The following is a 19,504-nucleotide window of genomic DNA, read 5'->3' as shown; positions in this document are numbered from 1 at the left end:
TGTGGGAGCTGTGCGTAATGTCATGATGCTCTGGATGAAGGCATCAGGGGAAATGCGTTAGACAAGCAATGCATGGTTGCAAGTAGAGGTCAAGCAGGCATTCCGGACGCCACCGCAAACCATGCAATTGAGTGGCGTGGGAACAGAAGTGCGGCATTTCCCGGAGAGCCGGTGCGCGCTGACTGCATCGTCGCTCGCGATGAGGAAGCCTTAACTCTTCCTTCATGTCAAGTGTTCAACTCTACGGGACCGTTTTCTTGCGTCCAGTCACTCTGTATCTGCTGGCTACGCAATGTTTTGTTTTTCCTATTGATCAAGACTGTGGAAATGGACCCATACCCCACCCTGGGTAATGGGTCCATAGCTCGCAATCCTAGCAGTCTGTTCTACGCGCCTACCGCCGTTGTCACTCTGGTCTACACATGTCGTAGTACGTGTAGAGCTCTTGGGTGCCCGAGTTTGAGCTCAACGTTATCGGGACGTCGTTCCGGCAAGAGGTCACGGTATCCGTCGATCAAATCGCGCGCACGTCGCGTATGTTGGCGTCATGAGCAGGCTAGGTGGCGGAAATCCCGCCTGGATTTTCCTTTGTCCTCCCCGGCTACAATCTCCTCCCGCGATGCCTACACAAGCCCTATCCACCGGCCTGGGCACCACAATAATGCCTGATACCGGAAAAGGGGCACCTGGCCACGGCCGACAGGCGTCCCGAACCAGCAGCACTCAAGGCGCCATGATTGCCCCCCGTGGGCTGCGCGCGTGCTCACGCGTCGTTAGCACGCCATACTGAAGCGCTAGCCATAATATACTCCCCCACGCCGTATCTCCACTCATCTTTCTTTACTCCTTCCTCATACCATCCTCCACCTCCTCCATCCCCCTCCACCATCATGTCTGAGGCATCTGCAGCGTTCTATAAGTGAGTGGTGCATAAAGGGTTGTAAAGGAGTCGCTCATGCGTACGATAGGGAGCCCGAGTTCGAGACGATCCAGCTGCATGGTGGGCAGCGTCCGGATCCTGCGACGAACGCGCGCGCGGTGCCGATCTACGCGACGACGAGCTTCACCTTCAATGACTCTGCTGTGCGTGCACCCCTCCCCCTCCCTACCCTACACCTCGATCCTGACATCCCTGTAGCACGGCTCCGATCTCTTCAACCTCAGGTGAGAAAGACTGCCAGCTGTCCCCCTTCGTATAACCGACCGATCGCAGGACGGGGGGTTTCATCTACTCGCGCATAGGCAACCCCACGGTGGTGAGTACGCCCTGCGCCGTCAGTGCGAGCGCGAGATCTAATTTCGGTCTAGGACGTATTCGAGCAGCGGATAGCGCAGCTTGAGGGGGGTGTCGCCGCAGTGGCCGTCGCTTCCGGCCAAGCTGCCCAGTTCCTCGCGATCACTGCGATCGCATCTGCCGGCGATAACATTGTGTCAACGTGAGTTACCCACATCCCAAAGTGGACTTCCCTTTGCTCATCGCACACCATACCGCAGATCTTATCTCTATGGAGGCGTGAGTTTCATCAGTCGTGACAAGGATGAGCACCCATTGAACTGACCTTGGCCCTCCTCAGAGCTACAACCAGTTCAAGGTCACCTTCAAGAAGTACGGGATCGAGACGCGGTTCGTGACGGGCACGAACCCGGAGGACTTCATCCCCGCGATCAACGAGAAGACTAAGGCGATCTACATTGAGAGTATCGCCAACCCGAAGTTCAACATCTTTGATATCCCCGCCATTGCCAAGGTCGCCCACGACCACGGCATCCCGCTCATCATCGACAACACCTTCGGTATCGGCGGTTACCTCATCCGCCCTATCGAGCACGGCGCGGATATCGTCGTCCACAGCGCGACGAAGTGGATCGGCGGGCACGGAACCACCATCGGTGGTGTGATTGTCGACAGCGGCAAGTTTGACTGGCGCAAGTCGGGCAAGTTCCCGGGCTTCACTGAGCCATCGGAGGGCTACCACGGCCTCATCTTTAGCGACACCTTCGGCGCCGCTGCGTTCGCCGTCAAGGTCCGAACAGAGGTAAGCATTGTCGTTCATTACCCTTGTATACGCCACTGACCTTGCTACAGCTTCTCCGTGACGTCGGCCCTTGCCTGAGCCCCTTCGCCGCTTTCCTCCTCCTCCAGGGCCTTGAGACCCTCTCCCTCCGTGGCGAACGCCACAGCAAGAATGCCCTCGCCCTCGCCCGCTGGCTCGAGCAGCACCCACACGTCGCCTGGGTCTCTTACCTCGGACTCGAGTCGCACTCCTCGCACGAGCTCGCGAAGAAGCTCCTCCGTGTGCCGGGCGAGTACGGCGGTATGCTCAGTTTCGGCGTCAAGGGCGACGCCGCGACGGGCTCAAAGCTCGTCGACAGCCTGAAGCTCGCTAGCAATCTGGCAAACGTCGGCGACGCGAAGACGCTCGTCATCCACCCCGCCAGCACGACGCATTCGCAGCTCACGGAGGAGGAGCAGTTGGCGTCGGGCGTGCGGCCAGACCTCATTCGGGTGAGTGTAGACCGCGATTGGGGGTAAGGTGCTTCTCTGATAGAAATTGCAGATTTCCACCGGTATTGAGTCGATCAACGACATCATCGCCGATTTTGAGGGTGCGTTCAAGGCGACCTTCGGGCAGTGAGGGCATGAATAAGTAGAAGAAACGTTCCGCTTGGGTTCGGGACATGTATTGATTTTGTATATTATACCATATGTGAACAAGACTATTGTATCTTCACGTGCATGCTTGAGGAGAAGATACCAGCATAAATTGTGCCTGCAGACTGCATCTTGTGGGTCCATGCTTAGCTTGTCATATGACTTAGCTACAACAGTCACATCACGTGGTTCCCACGCAGCAATGTGCACCCTCTTTACTCGTACCACAGGCCCACAGGCTCTCAACATGCTTAAGGGACCAGGTCAATGTACCGCGCTGATCTTGGCAGTCGATCCTGCACTCTCACCGGTGGTGTACGCTGTTGATATGTACAATGCACGTAAGGCCGACAACTATCTGCACCCGACAATGTCGACAGAGTTCACTCAACGTTTCCTCCAACTCGGCTTCTAGGCTGCTCATACATCCTGAGGACAGACACTCCAGACCTCTGTGGCGAATACTGTGTATGGCTATTCTTGCACCGCTTCCAATACCGGATGCCCTTCGGACGTGGCGCGTCGTTCGCAGTCCTTCTTAATCGAGGTCATTTAGGTTCAATTCTTGTCGGTAATGCAAGTACACAGACAACATGCGCCGACAACCATATCGCAGCTCCTTATAAGAGAGCATTCATAGCTTTCGACGTGCAGCTCAATCTCACGCAAGTTCTCACCCGCCGCTATGTATAGGACTCTCAAGCTGATCTGCTACGTCGTCCATCTCACCCTTGGACTACTGGAGACCAGCGTCCTGAGGGACTTGCCTACCGCCGAGCGTCGCAACGTCTTAGCTGGCGTTGCCATAGTCGCGATGGCTGTGACCATGATAATCCTTCTGTCGCCCCAGATTGTATTGCAACACTGCGACAAGGTGCAGATGAAAATCCACCTATCGCTCTCCGAGGCTCATGAGGAGGGCTGGGCAGGCGAGTCTCCGAATACCGGAACTGTGCCTAGCATCAGTGAGATGCGGACTATGCGAGTGTGACCCTCTGCACTGCATCGCATTTGCATTCTCAACCGACCCTGCTCAGGCTTACAAAACTCGACGCGGATTTCCTACACATGCGGGTCGCTATCCGGCGCTTGCATACATACACCATTCCACGCATCATCCTCTCCATGACCTGGACAGGCGCAGCTCTGCGCCTGTTCTTCAAGTATCGTGCGATGCTGCAGGAACTGAAGGTAGCATCCATTGTCTGTCAAAACCCGTCTGCCACTCCTGCTGACCACGTCCCCAGATAGTATTCTTCTGGTATCGCCTGCGCACTGCCGACATGCCGGTGGCTAGCACTGTGACTCATGCATCGTTGACTGTGGCAGAGACTGTCGCATCCATCGCAACCTCAGCCCTAACGGCTTAAACGAGCGGACAGTTATGACCCAAGCTCACCCTCCCATACCCCCCCTCCCCCCGTGTTCCCCTTTATTAGTAGTAGTGTATTCGAAGAGATACGGACCGATTATCTGACTTTAGGCTGCTGCCCCAATTCGTCTAATATAAACTAATCACTCTTACGAAGCATACACGCTCAACGCTTACGACCAAATAGCAAGGTCCAATATTTCTTGCAGGCTCCTAGCCATCTCGCCCCGTAGGAAAGTGCCTTGGCCTGGGAAAGCGTGTCAGTACCAGACAAGTCTGTGGGAACTCTACCGAAAGTGCCAGTCACAGCCCTGTCCAGCGCTTGTAATTCATGCAACTTTGCCAGCAAAGTCCAACCGTGACAGCTGACGTTGCGCTCACGTCGTCACACGTGGCACCGGAAGGCCGCGCCGAGTTCATTGAATGGCCGTCGACCCTTGTCCAGTTGTCCGCAACTTGTCTTCGACGTTCACGTTCTTGTTTTCGTTATTTTTCTTTATTCTGAGAGCGCGAGCTCTTTAGATGGTCGCCCTCACCTCCCTGAGCGCATTTCTGCTCTTGACGACCCCAGCAATCGCGCAGACTTCCCCGAATGATCCCCTCCGCGCGATCGCCATTGCAGCGCCGCCACCCCCAGAGGCTCCGATATGCTGTTTAGTGCAGCCTACGGACCAGGAAGCTACGGAGGAGGATGTCTTGCTGTCCTTTGAAGATTGGAAAGCGAAGCAGTTCGCGATGCAGCAGCAGACGCAGACTCGCGCGCAAGGGGACGCAAACCGGTCAGAAAGTACGACAGGGAGCTCAGCGCCGGTTAACGCAGGAGAGACCAACTCAGATGGCGGAGAGACGCAGCCCCCCGCGGCAATGGACTCACCTGGCGGGACGGACGGCGCAGGCGCCGCGGCGAACGAGGCTGGGACTGAAGAGCCTATGTCCCTTCACTTTAAGGTGCCGTTGACGGACCGCTTCAACTACGCGAGCTCGGACTGCTCCGCGCGCGTCCACGCCTTCCACAAAGGCGCCAAGTCAGCGCAATCCATCCTCTCCTCAAAGCGCGATCGCTATATGCTTAGTCCCTGCGATACAAAGACTCCACAGTTCGTTGTGGTCGAGCTGTGCGAGGATATTCGGATCGACACCGTCCAGCTTGCCAACTTCGAGTTCTTCAGCGGGGTGTTCAAGGACTTTACTGTCAGCGTCGCTAAGCGGTACACCACTGACGAGTCGGAATGGACGGTCGCGGGCACATACCAGGCGAAGAACGTGCGCGGAGTGCAGGTGAGTGGCATACGCTCATGATTCGCATCCCCCTGACATTTCGCGTCAGTCCTTCCATCCCCCAACGTCCCTACGCGACTTCTACCGTTATATCCGCATCGACTTCCACTCCCACTATGGCAACGAATATTATTGTCCCGTTTCTCTCCTTCGCGTGTACGGCCTCACACATCTCGAGCAATGGAAATGGGAGGCCTGGGAAGAAGAGAGCCGCGCGCGCATCGCAGGGTCATCCGCTCTTCCAGCCAGCTCTAGTGCGGACCCGACGAAGGTCGCCGAGGAGCCACAGGCAGCTGCCACCGCCAACGAGCAGGTCCCCTCTAGCGTCACGACAGACCGGTCGGGGCGCGGACCGAGAACACCTCAGACCACTGCTCTGCCATCGACGACAGACGTCAGTGTCTCTGCGACTTCCTCGGCCACAACGTCAAGCACGTCGCCGAGCGGTTCGAGTGGCAGCCCGACGAGCCAAAGCGTCCCTACCGCGACTGTCGGGAATGACTCCAACGCTCAGCCGACGGATGGCTCGCAACCCACCACGTCTGTCACTCTTACCTCCGAGGGTTCCTCAATCAGCAAGCCGCCTGGAGAGCAGGCCGATGACTCGACCACCACCACTTCCATTACCACGACAATTACCGCTTCGCAAAATGTCCAGACGGGCGTGAACAGCGTGTCGCTTGCACCGCCCCTCGCGGCGGCCACGGGGGAGTCTATCTATCGGACTATCATGAACCGCCTCACTGCGCTGGAGGCGAATCAGACGTTGTATGTACGGTACTTCGAGGACCAGGCGACGGGGGTGAGGGAGGTCCTTCGCAGGCTGACGGAGGACGTGGGACGGCTGCAGGCACTGGTGAGTGGGCTTCCATCCAAGTCACGAGCCGCGATATTGAAGGGTGTGCAGGGCAAGACGCAAAGCCAGAACTATCATCGGACAGCGGCGGAATGGGACCGCCAACGTCTCCGTCTGCAGGCTGACTACGACGAGCTGATCAGCAAGGTGAACTATTTGTCTGACGAGGTATGCAGTGTCTATTTCGATGAAGTCTCCATCGATATTGACCTCGTCTAGGTCATCCTGGAGAAACGCCTCAGCATTGCCCAACTTTGCCTGCTTCTGGCCGTCCTAGTCTTCCTTGCCATGACGCGCGGCAGCAACGTCGACGTCGTACATCCTTCGCCCGCCATGCGCGCCTGGGGCCGCCGCAAGCTCAGCATGAGCGGCCACTGGGTCATGGACCGACTTCGCAACGGTCGGGGTCGGGAAGACAGTGACGCCTCTATATCTCGCGAACGTCCCGTGCAACGCTCGCGCGAACACAACGAAATCCTCTCAGAGGAGGAAATCCACAACAACCGCATGAGGGACATCAACTCCCGCTCGGTAGACCTGAGCGACCCCACTGGGAAGAACGTGGACTCGGACGTCAACAAGGAGAATGTGCCCACCCCGAAGCGTCGACCTGCACGCCTAGTCATCTCTACGCGTCCCCGGGCGCCTTCACTGCGCACGCCGACGCGACGGCATATGAACGGCGGCCTCGCGACCCCAACGCGTGCGGCACATCTGCAGTGGCCGGCCACCGTAACGCGCGCCGTGGGCATCGCGCTGGATCGGGGCACGGGGACGCCGTCGCGATCAGAGGCAGAGACGATTCGGGCCCAGCGTCCGGCGACCGTGCAGCGGAGCTCTTTCGCGTTCGGGAAGCCCGAGCGGCCTGCTCTACTTCTGCGGTCGAACTCGGGAGGCACGGTGCTGCCCCCCAGCGGGTCGTGGCATGGACCGCAGAGGAAGCCGCAGCGGTCGGCGAGGGCGGCACATTTGCATGAGGTGCATGCGTCGTACTCGCGGTCGAGGGATGGGGAGGAGAGTACGGAGGGTGGCAAAGATGGTGGCGACAGGAAAGGAAAAGGGCGGGCCTCTGGTGGCGGTGAAGACGGCGACGATTGGGTGGACACGTCGGAAAGCGAGGGTGAGGGCGAAACTGGAGATTCACCCTCACACGGGCGTCGGGCGCGCCCTCGCAGACGGAATAGCACACCGTCCGAGAGCCAGAGTAGTCGCTCTGGCCTATCGCTTGCTCCGGGACCTTCTACCCATGTCTCGCATGCCTCTGCGCCGGACGCTCTGTCTACTGCCTCTGCCGCCGCCGCCATTGGTAGCCCAGAGCGTCGGCCGCGGACTCCGCGGAGTACTTCACCGCCGGCGCCGGCACCTGTTTCGCCACGAGCTGCATCTCGAACCTCTCCCGCTCAGTCATCACCATATTGCGGGCCAGGTGCATCGTTGCACGGACCGCAGTCACCCATCCTTCCATCGTCCCCACTGCACGTTAGATGATCACCCACCAGATGGCCACACGAACGACAAAAAGCAACTACTCATTGTCCATCAAGGATCTCACGGATTATTACGCATCTCTTCACGATACATGTACCATATCACCCGCAATGTCTTTTTCCTTATTCCTGCATAGTTCTCGCGTACATAGATTTTCTTCCTGCATCTGCAATTCATTGGGGTTTTCTTCTTGGTTGCCCCGTTTGCCGTCAACCTCGCCCTCAATGCTCCGCCCTCAACAATGGTATATAAAGGATGCAAGCAAGCCCTTTGACCCGGTACAGACAAAGTACAGCCCATGATACAATCTCCATCTCGTATGGTCCCGTCTAGGGAGCAGCGAACGTTATTCTTCTGTCATCCCAGCCATCTACCCCCTTGTCCGTTGCCTCGAGCCCGTCTAGGGGATTCGCCGCGGTACTGAACACGGACTGCGAGGGCTGGAAATCAGCGAGAGCTGTACATGAAAAAAACTGGCGGTTCCCACCTTCGCGAAGTAGATGCCCGTAGCGTCTTCATCAGTGGATGCCATAGATTCTGAGCGGATGGTATCCCGGTTATTCAGACTTTGTGCGGGTCAGGATCATGTTTTTGCGCTCGAGTGAAGGTGGCCCACCTGGTCAAGAACGTGTTGGCATACGCTTGCAAAACAAAATCAACATCGAGAGTGCCCGCAGTCGAGGGGAGAGTACCACACACCTTTGCCCAGTATGAAGCACAAGGCGATGGGCACGAAGCTCTCCGGACATCGCAGCTGTATTATGCAGGCCGACAGCGCCAACGAGCTACCGAAGAAAAACGTCAGACACCCACAACCCGCCATACAGCGACTACGCGCACCTGCTAATGAGACCGCTCTTAATGGTCATACAGATGAGTCGGTTGACGAGCCCATTCGTGCTGTAAAGCACACATCAGCACCAGGATAGGACAAGGCCCAGTATGCGTGGTTTTAGACGAAGAGGCGTACCCTTGAACGCCGGTCTTCCTTATTTGCAGATAATAAACGAGCGACGCGGTGACGACAACGTCGGTCGCCGCCGTTATAGCGAACGTCGGAGGGACGAGTTCCTTGAGGAGGATTAGGCCGCTATCCCTCCGTGGTTACCCATCGCTCACTGCGTATTTCTTGATCTCGGTCCCGTCTGGGTGGAGCAGTCTGGGAGGGTGTGAGCGTATGGCGTAGCCTGAAGGGATCAACATACGAAGATATAGCAATCGCTTTGTGTATAGATTAGTTTAGGTATCGTTCCTGATAAGCGGTAGACGTACACCATCCCATACACCCTTGAGCAAGAGCCAGAGCCCACTTCAAACCGTCAGTACAGCATGATTGAGTGGTAAAGTACGACGTACTATCAGTACGGTGAGCACCCAATTGCGTCCGCTGACTAGAAGAGTGCGTCAATCACGGCTTCCCCTCATAAGCTTCAGCACCCACGAATGAACACGCGTCGCGCAAGGAAGAACTGAACCATCATACCTGTCATAGACTAGAAGGTTGTGAGTTCATCCTTCAACGGGTTCAATGGGACGACTGACGTTTACACCTGCTGGTAGCTACGTTGAGGTCAGAGCCATATAGACGGTGGTTTCCTATAGGGACAACTGACCGCAAGACTCCTGCAATATGTTAGCACGTAGCGAGATTGCAAATCCTGAAACTTACCATGTAGTATGCATTAACGCATAGGTATTCCCCTGGTGCTTAACCAAGTAATAATAGGCGGCATGACAGATGAAGACGTGGCTCAAGGTCACGGTAAACCTTCATGTCATGGAAGGGCACCTCTCAGGAGGGTTTCGCCTGACCAGGGTATACGGACTTACCAGACCATCGCGACCTACCGGTGGGCGATCCCAATCAGTAACTCAGCTCAATGAAAGCCCTACTTCGACGTACTAGTGCCTTCATACGACGCCGATCCTCCGGGAAGCTGCGGAAGTAGAAGCAGGCTTGCAGGAACGTGATCCCATAGTAGCTGTGGCTGCATCAGGACTTTAAGGGACCCGGGGGAGTATGGGAAGGGCCCGTACACGGAAGCTAGCGCTATGCCGATGAGGAACACGCCGAGGGTCGCGTCCGGCGACGGGGCATTGCCCTCGTCCGACATCGCATCTACCGGCAGGAGCGTCGTGGGGGTGGAAAGGAAGGAGGAGATTTTATCGACGCATCGCTGCACGCCGTCGTATAACGGGTTCACGTCGCCGACCCACCCGCACCCATCCCCGGCATCCGTCCCCAGCCGCCTATCAGCTGATTTGCCCGACGCAGGCTCGTGGTTGTCTTCCGGGATTTAATCCTCCGCATGGTTACCCGCGAGGATGGGCAGTGCATTGAGTCTGAAGAGGTACAGAGGGAAGATACAGAATGGGAAGTTTGAAATGTCGAGGGCCACCGCACGTGCTCAGTCCTCCTCCATGTCCAGGTCGCCTTCGACACCCGCGCCTTCGCCCGTGTCGTCGAATACGAGGTCGTTCGCGTCCCCTCCTTCTGCGAAAGGATCATCCCAGCCCGCGGACGAATTATTTTGCGTTCCCGCGCCAGCAGTCCCCGCAGCCTGCACGCCACCGACCGACCTACCCGTCGCCGCTGCGTTAAGTGACTCCCGCACGCGCGCGAGGACCTCCTCCGTATGGTCTCCCAGCCTATCCTCCAGCTCTTCCACGATCTGCGTGTGCGGATTTAGCACGCGTGCGGTCCATGGCATGCGGGCGTACTCACCACATACAGCTCGATGATGTTGGTCGGCGCAAGGTTGACGATCTGTAGTTTCTCTGCCTTCGTCAAACCGTACGGCTCAAGAGACTTGATCAGTTTGCTGATGCCCTCAGGTGTCTGCGCGCTCGTCGGTTGGTAGTCTGCTGAGAGGTACTGTATTGTCTGGATACAGTGAATAGGTCAGCGAGGAAGCTATTGCATCGAGTAGCGCTGCGACTAACTTCGACCTCAATGGTTCGCAGGTTTTCGCTGATTTCTACAACTGTTGGGTCCTTTCCGCCGGCGACTTTAGGTCGTGTTGAACCTAACCCGCCTGCCGCTTCCTCTTCCTTCTTTATCCGCACGGCCGTCTTACTCCTTGCGATGAAATCGCTCTCAAGTTCTTGCAAGAGCGAGAGAACCTCATAGTTAGACAGAAGAGCCGAGCGAGCCTTCACGACCTATGACAATGACGAAGTTGAGCCCAGCGCTTCGTACATGACGAGGAGAACGAACCTCCATCTTTTGTGGCGCAAGGCAAGGGGCTTTTCGATCTTCTTCCCACGGTTGAACTTCCTTTCCGGGTTGTCACACCCCGTCACACGTGTTTCCTTCTCCCAGATGAATCCCTCCGCATGACTACATATTCAAAGGTACCCAGCCACATAAAAGTAGCATGCATTGTAGACAAATGATAGTACCAGCCTCAGGCTGATGGACGGACCTGAAGTCCCACTTACAGCAGAAGGTCATCATTCCCTCCCCCGAAGCTCCCGCTGTTCGACGCCGCCGGCTTCGGCGCGCCCATTGCTCCTCCCATGCCCGTGCCACCACCCGCACCCCACAAGCTCTGGTTCACCTTATCCTTCTGCAAGTCCTTAATGCTCTTTCCCGCACCCGCGACCGGCGTGCTCGGCTTCGACCCACTGCCACCCAGCGACATGCTCCACAGATCGTCGAACGCGCTCGCGCTCTTCGGCGTCGCGGCGGACGAAGAGGAGGTCGACGTCGACACGGGGCGCATTGGCGGCGGAGAGGCGGCCATGGCGGGTTGCATGGGCGAGGTGGCGATGGACGCGGGGCGGCCGCCCATGCCCATGCCCATGCCGCCGCTCATGCTGCCCATCGGCTGGTGGCCCATAGCTTGCGGCTGCATCCCCATCCCCATCCCCATGGCAGCTTGCTGAGGCTGGCCGTAGCCCATGCCCATCCCGGGCTGGCCCATACCCATGCCGTAGGCACCGAAGGTTTGCTGCCCGTACGCGGGCGGAGACGCCATCGGCGCCGCGGACACTGGGGCGGACGCGGTAGACGGTGTCGAGTTGAGCAAGTCCATCAGGTTGGGCTTTGCTGCCGCTGCTGCCGGAGCCGGCGCAGGCGTTGTTGGCGCGGCCTGGAAGTCAGCGAAATCATCGTCTGGGCGAGGGTCAGCAAATGCTCATGGATCGGTTCTGAGTTCGTTCACCATCACCACCACCCAGCGCGGGCAGGGCCTTGTTTTGATTGTTAGCAGGCGCCGGGGCGGGCGTCGGCTCGTCGTCGAAGCCCCCAAGGAGGTCGACGACCGGCTCTGGCTGCTTTGGAGCTGGAGGTGCCGTTTGCCTGCGCTCCTGGGCGGCACTGCGCGAGCTCGTAGCTGCAGACCGGACAGAGCTGGACCGTGCGGGCCGGGAAGACTCCTCATCGGCACCGGCGTCGTACTCCTCGAACCCACGCCTTGACGTGTCGTCGCGGAAGCCAGACGAACTTGACGCGAAGCCTGATGCGAGTCAGCATCTAGCAGGGGGATAATGCAATGGGGGGCATACCTCCGCTGCCACTGTATCCCGCTGAGCCGGAATATCCGCCGCTGAAAGATGAGCCCGAGTACCCTCCGCCGCCAAGGCTATCACTGCCAAAGCCGCCATATCGGCTACCGCCGCTGGAGAAGGACAAGCCGTCATTCCCTGTACCAATGTACTTGTTCTTGTTCGCCTTGGCTTTGCGGCGTTCCGAGCGGATCTTCTCCACATCGGAGAGCAGCTCGGCGAGTTCGCGGGAGCGGTTTCGGACTGTTACCCAACGTCAGCCTACTGTATATCGTGCTCGCGTTACCACACACCGTTCAGGCCCTGGTCCTTCCCCTTGTCATCTATGTAGTGGAAGCTGCGGAGCATCTTGATAGTGGACAGATGCGACCGCGCGTCGTCCACGACGCGCTCCGAGCCGTTCTTCACGAGGTATTCCAGCAACTGCAGAGCCTGATGTGCGGATGTACGTGTCAGCGGTGAACCTCCCCGACAATCGGACATCCCCGCACCTTGTAGATCTGCCGCCACTGCCGCGCCTCCTTCTCCATGAATCGCGAGTATATAGCGGGCATGATCTCGTTGAATTCCGGGCTGGGGGAGGGGTCAGCGCGATGGCCGCGCGAGGGTAACTATGGTCGTACTAGTTGAATGTCCTGCGCAGTGGTGAAGGTTGATATCAGCTTCTGACGATTTGCAGAGGAGAGCGTGTGATACGCACTTATTGGCGATGTTCTGCATGAGGGTCGATGAGGCTCCCCTACGCGGGGTGAGCGCGTTGTTTGCGCGAAAAGGCGCGTCACGCACCATGGCTCGTCGTTCGTGGCCTCGGCGACTAGCGCTTCAACCTCAGAGACATTCAAGACGATGTTCTTAGCCTGCATATGTGTAAGCAGAGCATTTGAAAGGAAGGTCGCGCCACGCACCTGGTTGTACATCGACTTGATGTCGTACATCGTGATTTGGGAGAGCTGGTTCGAGAGGGATTCAAGCTTGTCCATCTCGGCTGTTTCTCGCTTTCGCGCAGGTCAGAGATGGCGATTTCTGGTGTCCGCTGGTCGCAAGGACGCAGCTGAAGGAAGAATTGAGAAGGAAACGCGCCCGGAGGCGTGGCGGCTCGGGACGAGTTGGCTGTGTTTGCGTTTCGGGAAGTTCGCCGGTAAACAGGCGCCCACAAGAGTTCGTATTTCCGTCTTGACTGCTTCCCGCTGTTCGCGCAGGTAGAGCAACGTAGATATTCAGACAAGGCGCTTAATATGTATGTGGCCCAGTGGGGACTTTGCTCGTTTGTATGCTGGGGCTAGCGCTGGCCGCCATTAGTGCTCACCGCCCCGTCTTGCTTCACATAGTACTGGCATGTTCATGACAGCCTGGAAGACCAGTGGTATTCCCTCACATCTGGCGAGACAATGTCACAATCATTCATCGAAGGAAGGTGAGAGGGAGACATTGTCGAGCCCCAGAAACGCTAGACTCTGCGAGCGACTTTGCGCGCCACTACGAGGTTGCCCCTATCCCGATATACTTTCCGCGGTCACCGAGGAGTTAGAACTACCCGCTCTGGATTACAGCGGATTACCAGCGAATAAAGACAGTGTCCCGTCAAATTCTAGCTTTCTAATCCGCTGAGTTCCGTAGCAATCCGTTCGATCCTTGCCACTATTTCTCTCCGGTTTTCCTAGAGTTCAGGCCCCTGCGTAGCTGGAATTTTGCCGCTGGAAGTTCGAGGCTTTCTCATGATCAATACCATATTGCTTTTGACCTTGGTTGCAAGGATCGAATGACGGAGAAGTCGATTGCACAAACCAAGATCCTATCCCCCCTTGACTCAATCCAGCACACGGTCGACGATCTGGAGTCAGTCATTGTTGGTAATGCGTGGTCACCTTGATATTATGGAGCCCGTCGTGGATATGAATGTTAGCCGCTGCCACAAGGTCAGTTGCAGATGCCTTCCCCGCCTCTTCATTGGCTGGGTACAACCTTACATTTCAGTCGCTTGATACTAGTAGTGGTAATAGGCACGGTCAGCAGACTGATAGGCCTCTGGCGAACCTGTACACATTCATTCCGCTCCTTCCGGTATTAGCGATGTTCTCAAGCGAGAGCCTGATGACCTCTTAGGCTGGCCCCGGCGTCTGCTTACGATAGCTACAAGCGAAGTCTCAGGACAGTCGCGCATCTCCCCTCTGGATAGATAATGCTTTGTACCACGCCCAGTATCGAGAAACAGTCGCCTTGTAGGGTTTCGGAGAAAATCCCTCGAAAGGGAATTTATTGTCCATCCCCGCACGAGCTATACACGTGCGTTGAGGATGGGAGATCCGATCAGTTGAGCACCAATGAAATTACGTAACGGCGCTTCCGGGCCTGGCCTCAGGGGACGGACATATTTTAGTCTTGTCCCGAACTCCCACCCCGCCCTCCTCCTTTCTTTCGCTTGGGAAGACAACCACGCCAACATATCACTCTCCCAAGCCAGCAGACAACGCTTTAATGCAAAGCAGAGACTTCGTCAACTCCAGCACCTCAGCTTTCTCTTTCTTCGACGTTCTTTCTTCCGGTCAGGCGGACGATCCATCGCGCGGACGCCCCCTCCCAGCCCCCATCGAAACTGGACAGCGCGCGAAGGAGATCGATGGACTCCCAGCCTCTGAACCACAAGGCGCATCTCTCTTCCCCTCGGCGAACACGGCTGATCCCTGTCGCACGAGCAGCGATGTCCAGTCCGCATCCTTCACCGAAGGCGAGGACCTCACCCACTCCCCCGCCGCCATGTTTCTCTCCTCCTTTAGTCCCATGGCAAACACCACCACCCACCTCGCGCCAGACGCGGAGGGCGCCACTGTCGGCGGCTACACCCTCGGCGGCGTCATCGGTTACGGCGGCTTCTCCACCATCCGCAAGGCCTTCTCGCGCTCGGGCTCCCTCGTCGCGATCAAGATCGTGCGCCGGGACGACATCCAGCGCCAGCAGAACCCGGAGCAGGCGCGGCGGCTGCTCAGCAGGGAGGCGGAGACGTGGGCCTCGCTGTCGCATGAACACGTGCTCCCTCTGTTCTCCGTTGAGCGCACCGCGTCAGCAGATTTCTTCATCACAGCCTTCTGCCCCGCAGGCTCGCTCTTTGACATCCTCAAGCGCGACGGGCATCCGGCGCTCCCCCAGGACGACGCGGGCGTCATGTTCAGGCAGGTCGTGCGCGGTCTCCGCTATTTGCACGAGACGGCGCGGCTTGTCCACCGAGACATGAAGCTCGAGAACGTGCTTGTGGATGAGATGGGGGTGTGCCGCATCACCGACTTTGGGTCTGCGCGCCACATAAGTGAACCCCTCCGCTCCGAAGAGGACGAGGACGAAAACACTCGTCCGAACATACCCAGCACGGCGAAGCCGGGACTGGTCCACCGCACGTCCTCGCTTGCCTACCCCACCGCCAAGCAGACACCGCTTCACCTGTCACTCAAGCGCCACCAAGGGCCTCGTTCGCACCGCAACTCTACCGCTTCAGGTGGCCGCGGCATGGCTGCTGTCTTCGCAGACGGCTCCCTCCCCTACGCAGCGCCTGAGCTCCTACTCCCTCCTCCCTCAGGCGTACCTCCCGTAGCCGATCCTGCTCAAGACATATGGGCCGTCGGCGTCATGCTCTACGCCATGCTAGCCGGGCGTCTGCCGTTCACGGACCAATTTGAGCCACGGCTGCAGATGAAGATTATCCACGGTGCGTCTCTCTTTCTCCGTATTCTCATCGTTTACACATAGCTTGCGGCACCTGCTGCGTGCATGCGTCAATCGGTCATGTAGCCTATACACTCTATCATGACTATCTACTAACACGTTCGACAGGCACCTACACTATGCCCTCGGGGATTGGGTCGCGCGCAGAACGCGTGATCCAAGGGTGTTTGGAGCGATCTATTGACGCCCGTTGGACGGTTGCTACGCTCGACGAAGACGCATGGGGCGTAGGCTGGGGCGAAGAGGAGGGAGACGACGGCCGAGTCGGCACCGACATCGATGAGCGCGAACGCGGCTACGAAGCTGAGCATATTCGTCGCCGGACGCCCTCTCTAGATCGCTCCGGCCGATCCTCGCGCGCGCGTCACCGCACGCCGTCGCCTCGTCCTGCGCGAGCGACGACGATTCCCGAGGAGCAGGAGGTGTACTACGCGCCGACATTCCTGGACTCTCCGACATCGTCGACCTTCAGTCGGCAGTTGCGGGACAGTGATTTGCGGCAGATGCAGCGCGAGAGGTCTTTATCCCCGACGCCAATCCGAGAGCGTGGTCGGCGGGGCGAGGTCGGCGCAACGCGCGTGAGCGAGTTGAGTAGAAGCCGGCCGCGAGACCTGGATGTGGACAACCCACCCTCGACTCCTGATATCGGCACCGATGTAGACCAAAGTCCACGGGATAGCAGCCGGCGGCGCAGCGTTAGCCGTGCCCGTGGGTCAAGCCGTACGCGCGATATCGGGCATCCCTTCATCACACGCGACATCAGCTCTTCGCGCTCGCCACCGCCACCAATGGGCCTCTCGAGCTCTTTCTGCAGCGCCCTGTCAGGTCTTACTCGCTCCTCGTCCATCTCCTCCGGGAGTCTTCCTCGCTCGCACTCTCGGGGCCGCTGGGGCGGACGCGAGCAGGTCTTGTCTGGTGCGTCGCCCGAGCAGGTCTTTGAGCAGGCTACGGGCGAAGTGTACGTGGGGTCGGAGTCTATGAGCTTGACGGACCGCCTGCTGAGCGTGGAGGAGGACGCGGAGGCGGAGTTCCCGAAGCGGGGGCGGAGGAAGATGTCGCCCTTTGCGCCCTACCGGCGCCCGTCAGTGGACAGCATCGATGGCGAGGGGAGGAGGGGTAGTAGCGCGTCGTCTAGGCGGAACGGGAGGAGCCTGTCGAGGCGAGATGTCAGCGTGTCGGGGCGGGACACCAGCAGCGCCTCTAGGCGGGATGCTAGTAATGCTTCAAAGCATGAGGTGGAGGTCAAGCAAGAACCGTTGCGTCGTGCGGAGAGCGTCCCGGCGGCGGAGGCCTGGGCGCGTGCGATTGGAAGTACGGTGAAGGACGTTTGCGCGCTTGCGACGCCGGGCTCGCGGAGCAGGAGCCTGTGCGCGGAGAAGCAGGGTGCTGGGGCGGCGCGTTGAAATCGTCAAGCAACGCGCACCTCTTCTGCGCGGTTGTGCGCAGTGCTACTGTCCAAAAGTGTCTGTTGGCGCCTATCTCTGTTCGTCCCATGCCTTTTCTTTGTGCCATATTTGGTTTGGTTTTTATGGTTCACATTTTCATAGTGGGCCGTCCATTGTCTTCATAACCAGTTCCCTAACTCATGTTCCTCCCTCTTCATCTTTCGTTGTTCCTACGTATCTCTCATTACTCACTCTCATAATCCTGTCACCCCCCTCTCCTCGCTCTTCCCTGTTGTACCTTTTCCCTCTCTTCCTCTCTTCGCCTCTCCTCCCCTCTCCTCCCGCTCCGCATCGTAAATTATGTTGACACGCACGCTTCCACCATTGTATAGTTACTCGACCTTATACCTTGTGATTGTCACGGGCTTTACGACTAGCATCTTTCCTCGAGTGTCTTGGGTCGCGTCTGACGCACGGTCGTCGCGATGATTGGACGTAGTGCTTGCATACCAGATTGTATTACCACCATATGATCGCAGTGCTTTGTTTACGAGGAAGGTATGAATGGAAGTTCCGCAAGAGCTCGACGATCGCATCAACAAGCTAAGGACCAGTCAGCTACCGTCTGTGCACTAAAGTTGCTTAGTTTTCTACCTGCGTCATATCAACCCTCATTCCCTCCTCGCGACCATCTCTGCGGTCCGCATCCCTTCCGTCTGCGTCCCCAATTACAGGTTCATTGCCATTCAGCTTTTGTTCAGCTTTAGCTCTGACAGCGCACGCTACGAGCAATATTGGCAAGTGCCATAAGCCACGTGACAAAAGTTCAACTTGAGTGACGATTCGAAGCGAGAAGGAGTTTTTGTATCCAAAGACAGACTCACCACTATTTGGCTGACATATATCAAGCCCATGAATTAATGGTCACACAGTCATGCATTTAATGGGGTTTTATATTGTTGTGTAGGTATTTTGTTAGGGAGAGCAGTCAGTAGGTTGGGGCCGACATGATCCCTATTTAATTGATACTACGGAAGCATTTGGAATGCGAGAATAGAGAAGGGAGGAAGGGAGATAGGTACAAAGCGTGTATATGTACCACATCAGGTCATGCTTTTCACCTATGCAGGTGAAAAGCCTTTGGGGGAATGTTACATTTAGCACACAATTCGTGCCGATGCGGAAGTTTGCGTATCGCGGCACCTGATGTGGAAAGAGAAAAGGATGTAAAGACATGAAGAGAAGAAGAAGGGTCTACGTCAGTCAGCTGCAGAGTAGAACAAATGGCATGGATAGGCCTACCTGTTGCTGACAACCACAGGAGCGGGCACGGCAATGGGAGGAATGATAAGTTCCTGTCGATCCGCAGTTCGCTTGTACGAAGTCATGGACTCTGCCCTTCGGAGAGCCCTCTGAGTACGGATGGTCAGTATGTGTAGGTCTGACTATTTGATCTGAGATCTACCTTGACCTCGCAAGACAGCGCCAAATATTCTATGAGGAGCCGAAAGGCTACGCAGCGCCTCTGGGGATCACGAAGAAGCCTATGGATACGACCCTCGGACGAGGAAGAAATGGCGTGCATTTCCATCGTCTTGTCCTCGAGCTTGGCGAACCTATCCAAGGGTGAGTCGGACGATGTGTACGCAAGTTCTGTAGGAATGAGCTTACCTCGCCTCGATGTCGCTGCCCTTTAGCGCATCAGAGTCGATGGCGGGGGCAATATCTGCGTGCGCAGAATCACAGCGCTCGAGCATGTCCTCGAATCGCGGAACATGCCAGACGACGAGAGCGCCGAGCAGTGATAGAGAAAGCGCGAGCACAACGCGTTTCGCGGTGGCGCTCAAGCGCTCTAAGACCAGCGCCTGTGCGACGCTGCCGAGAAAATGTAGAAGAAAGGGAAGATAAGGATTCATGGTGTGTACATGGGAAGCGAAGGGGAGGGAGAGTCAGGGAGCCTCATATACTCATATTTAACCCTTTCAACAGCTTGGGAAGGCTGTAGCAAACGAAAGCAAAGCAAGATGAAGATATCTTCTCATTCGAATGGGGTACGGCGTGCGTAAAATCAGAGAGCTATACGTACTGCAAACCCTATCCGTCCCATCTGCCCAAGGCGTAGGAGTCGGCCGGCGAATCCTGTCGTGAACCGTCATCTAGAAGCCGAAATAGCAGTCGCGCTATGCCGAGGAGTCAATGGAGAATGCGGGGTAGATGAGGACCACGTACGTTCGGAGCAAGAAACAGCA

The 19,504-nt window shown here is 57.3% G+C and overlaps 8 protein-coding genes across 8 annotated transcripts; 4 read left to right on the top strand and 4 right to left on the bottom strand.

Annotated features, from left to right (window-relative positions):
* The first annotated feature begins 581 nt into the window (after positions 1 to 581).
* SCHCODRAFT_02614313 (O-acetylhomoserine ami) lies at positions 582 to 2,738 on the top strand. Its single transcript, XM_003034236.2, has 9 exons — positions 582 to 919; positions 969 to 1,083; positions 1,139 to 1,164; positions 1,214 to 1,256; positions 1,309 to 1,436; positions 1,495 to 1,513; positions 1,575 to 2,036; positions 2,087 to 2,506; positions 2,559 to 2,738. Exons 1-9 carry the CDS (start codon positions 891 to 893, stop codon positions 2,634 to 2,636), a joined length of 1,320 nt encoding a protein of 439 aa, XP_003034282.1. The 5' UTR covers positions 582 to 890; the 3' UTR covers positions 2,637 to 2,738.
* A 600-nt stretch (positions 2,739 to 3,338) lies between these two features.
* SCHCODRAFT_02745269 (uncharacterized protein) lies at positions 3,339 to 4,199 on the top strand (the record flags this gene model as incomplete). Its single annotated transcript, XM_050347189.1, has 3 exons — positions 3,339 to 3,640; positions 3,691 to 3,844; positions 3,901 to 4,199. The coding sequence occupies 3 exons, from the start codon at positions 3,339 to 3,341 to the stop codon at positions 4,021 to 4,023; spliced, it is 579 nt and encodes a 192-aa protein (XP_050201544.1). The 3' UTR covers positions 4,024 to 4,199.
* Positions 4,200 to 4,474: 275 nt separating this feature from the next.
* Positions 4,475 to 7,861, top strand: SCHCODRAFT_02531872 (uncharacterized protein). The gene is made up of 4 exons (XM_050343548.1): positions 4,475 to 5,303; positions 5,353 to 6,159; positions 6,211 to 6,327; positions 6,379 to 7,861. Exons 1-4 carry the CDS (start codon positions 4,548 to 4,550, stop codon positions 7,645 to 7,647), a joined length of 2,949 nt encoding a protein of 982 aa, XP_050201543.1. The 5' UTR covers positions 4,475 to 4,547; the 3' UTR covers positions 7,648 to 7,861.
* Positions 7,862 to 7,875: 14 nt separating this feature from the next.
* On the bottom strand, positions 7,876 to 9,798 carry SCHCODRAFT_02614306 (uncharacterized protein). Its single transcript, XM_003033666.3, has 17 exons — positions 9,685 to 9,798; positions 9,551 to 9,629; positions 9,478 to 9,491; positions 9,317 to 9,415; positions 9,261 to 9,270; positions 9,190 to 9,207; positions 9,089 to 9,140; positions 9,004 to 9,038; positions 8,920 to 8,956; positions 8,853 to 8,868; positions 8,767 to 8,806; positions 8,618 to 8,718; positions 8,488 to 8,547; positions 8,347 to 8,432; positions 8,264 to 8,288; positions 8,135 to 8,213; positions 7,876 to 8,078 (listed from the first exon to the last, which is right to left on the bottom strand). Exons 1-17 carry the CDS (start codon positions 9,759 to 9,761, stop codon positions 7,977 to 7,979), a joined length of 930 nt encoding a protein of 309 aa, XP_003033712.1. The 5' UTR covers positions 9,762 to 9,798; the 3' UTR covers positions 7,876 to 7,976.
* On the bottom strand, positions 9,715 to 10,883 carry SCHCODRAFT_02614304 (uncharacterized protein). The gene is made up of 4 exons (XM_003033665.3): positions 10,865 to 10,883; positions 10,591 to 10,809; positions 10,373 to 10,531; positions 9,715 to 10,319 (listed from the first exon to the last, which is right to left on the bottom strand). Exons 1-4 carry the CDS (start codon positions 10,868 to 10,870, stop codon positions 10,056 to 10,058), a joined length of 648 nt encoding a protein of 215 aa, XP_003033711.1. The 5' UTR covers positions 10,871 to 10,883; the 3' UTR covers positions 9,715 to 10,055.
* A 72-nt stretch (positions 10,884 to 10,955) lies between these two features.
* Positions 10,956 to 13,255, bottom strand: SCHCODRAFT_02614301 (ENTH-domain-containing protein). The gene is made up of 9 exons (XM_050344653.1): positions 13,062 to 13,255; positions 12,943 to 13,013; positions 12,857 to 12,895; positions 12,780 to 12,791; positions 12,648 to 12,729; positions 12,450 to 12,588; positions 12,157 to 12,399; positions 11,814 to 12,107; positions 10,956 to 11,764 (listed from the first exon to the last, which is right to left on the bottom strand). Exons 1-9 carry the CDS (start codon positions 13,134 to 13,136, stop codon positions 11,085 to 11,087), a joined length of 1,635 nt encoding a protein of 544 aa, XP_050201542.1. The 5' UTR covers positions 13,137 to 13,255; the 3' UTR covers positions 10,956 to 11,084.
* Positions 13,256 to 14,537: 1,282 nt separating this feature from the next.
* Positions 14,538 to 17,848, top strand: SCHCODRAFT_02685248 (uncharacterized protein). The gene is made up of 2 exons (XM_003034234.2): positions 14,538 to 15,853; positions 15,979 to 17,848. The coding sequence occupies exons 1-2, from the start codon at positions 14,632 to 14,634 to the stop codon at positions 17,271 to 17,273; spliced, it is 2,517 nt and encodes an 838-aa protein (XP_003034280.2). The 5' UTR covers positions 14,538 to 14,631; the 3' UTR covers positions 17,274 to 17,848.
* Positions 17,849 to 18,412: 564 nt separating this feature from the next.
* Positions 18,413 to 19,171, bottom strand: SCHCODRAFT_02664068 (uncharacterized protein; the record flags this gene model as incomplete). Its single annotated transcript, XM_003033663.1, has 4 exons — positions 18,413 to 18,458; positions 18,558 to 18,667; positions 18,721 to 18,871; positions 18,927 to 19,171. The coding sequence occupies 4 exons, from the start codon at positions 19,169 to 19,171 to the stop codon at positions 18,413 to 18,415; spliced, it is 552 nt and encodes a 183-aa protein (XP_003033709.1).
* Positions 19,172 to 19,504: the final 333 nt, after the last annotated feature.

The sequence above is a fragment of the Schizophyllum commune genome (assembly GCF_000143185.2).
Source record: "Schizophyllum commune H4-8 unplaced genomic scaffold SCHCOscaffold_3, whole genome shotgun sequence".
Classification (NCBI taxonomy): Eukaryota; Fungi; Basidiomycota; class Agaricomycetes; order Agaricales; family Schizophyllaceae; genus Schizophyllum; species Schizophyllum commune.
This window is presented reverse-complemented; position numbering and strand designations above follow the sequence as displayed.

Excerpts from the sequence above, each read along its gene's own strand:
- SCHCODRAFT_02685248 (XM_003034234.2), top strand. The coding sequence starts at position 14,632 with ATGCAAAGCAGAGACTTCGTCAACTCCAGCACCTCAGCTTTCTCTTTC. Across the intron at positions 15,854-15,978 it reads GCAGATGAAGATTATCCACG|GCACCTACACTATGCCCTCG; the intron begins GTGCGTCTCTCT and ends CACGTTCGACAG.
- SCHCODRAFT_02531872 (XM_050343548.1), top strand. The coding sequence starts at position 4,548 with ATGGTCGCCCTCACCTCCCTGAGCGCATTTCTGCTCTTGACGACCCCA. Across the intron at positions 6,160-6,210 it reads TGGGACGGCTGCAGGCACTG|GGCAAGACGCAAAGCCAGAA; the intron begins GTGAGTGGGCTT and ends AAGGGTGTGCAG. Across the intron at positions 6,328-6,378 it reads TGAACTATTTGTCTGACGAG|GTCATCCTGGAGAAACGCCT; the intron begins GTATGCAGTGTC and ends GACCTCGTCTAG.
- SCHCODRAFT_02614301 (XM_050344653.1), bottom strand. The coding sequence starts at position 13,136 with ATGGACAAGCTTGAATCCCTCTCGAACCAGCTCTCCCAAATCACGATG. Across the intron at positions 13,014-13,061 it reads TCAAGTCGATGTACAACCAG|GCTAAGAACATCGTCTTGAA; the intron begins GTGCGTGGCGCG and ends ACACATATGCAG. Across the intron at positions 11,765-11,813 it reads CGCGCTGGGTGGTGGTGATG|ACGATGATTTCGCTGACTTC; the intron begins GTGAACGAACTC and ends ACCCTCGCCCAG.
- SCHCODRAFT_02614313 (XM_003034236.2), top strand. The coding sequence starts at position 891 with ATGTCTGAGGCATCTGCAGCGTTCTATAA. Across the intron at positions 1,165-1,213 it reads TCCGATCTCTTCAACCTCAG|GACGGGGGGTTTCATCTACT; the intron begins GTGAGAAAGACT and ends GACCGATCGCAG. Across the intron at positions 1,257-1,308 it reads GCATAGGCAACCCCACGGTG|GACGTATTCGAGCAGCGGAT; the intron begins GTGAGTACGCCC and ends ATTTCGGTCTAG.
- SCHCODRAFT_02614306 (XM_003033666.3), bottom strand. The coding sequence starts at position 9,761 with ATGTCGGACGAGGGCAATGCCCCGTCGCCGGACGCGACCCTCGGCGTG. Across the intron at positions 9,630-9,684 it reads GGCATAGCGCTAGCTTCCGT|CTACTATGGGATCACGTTCC; the intron begins GTACGGGCCCTT and ends ATGCAGCCACAG. Across the intron at positions 8,079-8,134 it reads CGGGCATCTACTTCGCGAAG|TCCGTGTTCAGTACCGCGGC; the intron begins GTGGGAACCGCC and ends CAGCCCTCGCAG.
- SCHCODRAFT_02614304 (XM_003033665.3), bottom strand. Across the intron at positions 10,532-10,590 it reads TGCGAACCATTGAGGTCGAA|ACAATACAGTACCTCTCAGC; the intron begins GTTAGTCGCAGC and ends CACTGTATCCAG. Across the intron at positions 10,320-10,372 it reads ACATCATCGAGCTGTATGTG|ATCGTGGAAGAGCTGGAGGA; the intron begins GTGAGTACGCCC and ends CCGCACACGCAG.